This window comes from Aplysia californica, unplaced genomic scaffold (genome assembly GCF_000002075.1).
Source record: "Aplysia californica isolate F4 #8 unplaced genomic scaffold, AplCal3.0 scaffold00146, whole genome shotgun sequence".
Classification (NCBI taxonomy): Eukaryota; Metazoa; Mollusca; class Gastropoda; order Aplysiida; family Aplysiidae; genus Aplysia; species Aplysia californica.
In genome coordinates, this window is record NW_004797416.1 from 1,276,428 (window position 1) to 1,279,322 (window position 2,895).

Genomic DNA, 2,895 nt, shown 5'->3' on the forward strand with positions numbered 1-2,895 from the left:
GCAAAAATAAAGTCGTGAAATTACATAAACATGAAAAAATGATATCAATAGGCGGATATTAGACCATATCTTTTCATATAAACTTTGAGCTTGACAAGTATTAACAAATGGGCAAACATACACGGCCAACGATCGTCAGTTCTAATTGATCTCTTATGATTAGACATGAAGAACAGAAAACTATATAACCCAAAGCACATTGGTGATAGCTGTTAGGTGGTCGGGGGACGGATGGCGGGGGCCTGTTGTAATAATCACATAACAGGGGTGAGGGGCAGGGCAGGGCAGGAGCGGGCAGGGGCCTCAATGATTCTGCCTCTGGTCTGGGATTGGGAAGGAACACCGCATGGCAAGCCCGCCTACAGACAACCTTCAGTAACACCCACCACACACCCACCACCATCATGCACATGTACACACACAAACTTATACACACATTAACTAAACATGATCAGTGGGCAACTTTTGAACGTATGACGAGCTGAGCTGTGAATGGAGAGACAGTATGAGTGAAAGAATAGGTGAAAGGAAGAATGTACGAGTGTATCCACAGGCGACAGCAGCTACAAGACGACGACACCGACCCCCCTGGCCTGGTCCACAGCTCACGAAAGAAAGGAATGCAGCTAAGGCAGTGTTTTGTCTATATTATTGTCCATGGTTCGCAGGGAGCAAGGGAATGTGTGAGATTTTCTTTGTGTGTGCCTGGAGGGAGGGGGTGAGGTGTGAAAGTCATGCAGACGGGGATGAGCCGCGGGAGAGAACATGGGAATTAAATCAATGAGTAAAACTGAAAGAGAAGAACGACTCATGAGCCCTGGAGTGAATGGATCCTGTGTTTCTATTTTTGTATACTTTGAACTGTTACTGAATAAATCCCGAAAAACAAACACACGCACGCTCCTCACTCTCCACTTACACACTTTACTACCACACACAGACACACTCACACACGCACATGTATACACACACACACACACACACACACACACACACACACACACACACACACACAGGAGCAAATTTTTAGGTCTATATATCTATTTCATTTTCAAGAGCTAGTCTGGCTAGTCTAGAGATTTTTAGATGAGTGTAAAAACGTGAAAAATAAAGGTTTCACAACAGAATGAAATCAAAATTAGAACAGCCCATAAACAACCACAAACATTAACAAATAAGGGCGTGTGTCCACCTGTCCGAAGAAGATTGGCTGTTTTAACACTTAATGTGCGTAATTTGAAAACAAAGTACAGGATATTACATGTAAATTATGGAACCACACACAGGGGGCCTGCCAGTGTCAGTACATGTGCTCGGTTTTGGTGGAACGTACGCTCTAACATAACACATTTAAATCTATATATTTATACATGTGTATATATATATTTAGAATCTAATGAAGGTAGGAACATCAAATTAAATGACGTTACACTATATAACCCTCCCCCCCCCTTTTTTCCCCATTAAAAAAAATTGATAGAAAAACAACACATCAGAACAATAACAAGAAAGGAAAAAATACACACTAACAAAATAAAACAGCACAAAGAGGGAAAAATAAAAGTAACTGTAACGTATTCAACAAATCAACGTGGTGACAACAAGTGAGAAAGAGACGAAGTGAAGCTAAGTGAACTTTCTTTCAAAAGTAAAGAGGTTCGGTTTCTTTCTTTTTTTTAAAATTTGACTTTCATCCTCCGATTTGGGGACCCAAAAATGCCCCAAAATTCGAGCCACGATTGATTGGTCGCAGCCGCTACAAACGCAGATATCTGTGCTAGATCTATGTGTCGTTATCAATAACCCTCCGTAGATCTAGACTAGACAGCACACGAGTGAACACAACACATTCAGTTTAACTTAAGAGCAGCACCCTTCATAGGCAACACGCCATATCTGTAGCGAAAAACTGTTTGGAATTGTAGCATTTTTAATTTCTTTATATAAATATTTACTGCGGACATTTTTTGGACAGATTGAACCATATTGTATACAAACAATCTTTGGTAGGCCTATACTATAATTATAGATCTAGATCTATATAATATCCGAAATTTGCGGGAAAGGATGAGATTTCAGAGTGTTCGGAGAAATAGTGCCCAGCTTTATTTTCTCGAACGTTCGGAGAAATAGTGCCTAGCTTTATTTTCTCGAACGTTCGGAGAAATAGTGCCTAGCTTTATTTTCTCGAACGTTCGGAGAAATAGTGCCCAGCTTTATTTTCTCGAACGTTCGGAGAAATAGTGCCGGCCATATTAATATTGGTAAAAATAATTCTTTCATCAGGTTCGTGAATTATTTATTTATTTACATCTATATATAGATCTAGATCTAGAATCTAGACTCAGCTGAGTCCCTCTGTTGGGAATCGGATGTGGATTTCTAGTTCAAGGCCTATTCCTATTCTCTTGTTCTACAAGATGTAGATCTAGATCTAAATTTATTTAGATTACTAGATTTAGATCTATATATCTATCTATCTATATTGAGTATTCATATTCCAATTCTATCGTGTTATTGTATCAAACCCAAAAGCAATGTAGATTCTAGATGTAAGCCATTATAGATCTAAAATCTAGATCTAGATCTATATGGAGGATTCATATTTCAATTCTATTGAATGTGTTATTGTATCAAACCCTATAGCAATGTAGATGTAAGCCATTATAGATCTAGAATCTAGATCTAGATTCTATATGCTCCTTGTTTGTTTTGGACTGTGGTTTTTTCATTGTAATTTTTTTTTTCATTTAGGACTTGTTTTGGCCTTTTTACATGAGTCCCGTTGCAGGTTCTTTTTGGGGGTGGGGTTAGGGTTAGGTCTCTTCTTTATTGTGTTTGTTGGGGTGGTCGCTCGTTACTCGGATAATAGTCCTTCCTTATGACACCCACAAA

The 2,895-nt window shown here is 39.0% G+C and overlaps 1 protein-coding gene across 1 annotated transcript in view; it reads right to left on the reverse strand.

Moving 5' to 3' along the window:
• Positions 1-212: 212 nt before the first annotated feature.
• Positions 213-2,895, reverse strand: part of LOC106011599 — a 22,069-nt gene continuing 19,386 nt past the window's right edge. The window contains exon 4 of the mRNA XM_013081786.1: positions 213-242. Coding sequence (XP_012937240.1) covers positions 213-242 — 30 coding nt within the window. The remainder of the gene's footprint in view (positions 243-2,895) is intronic.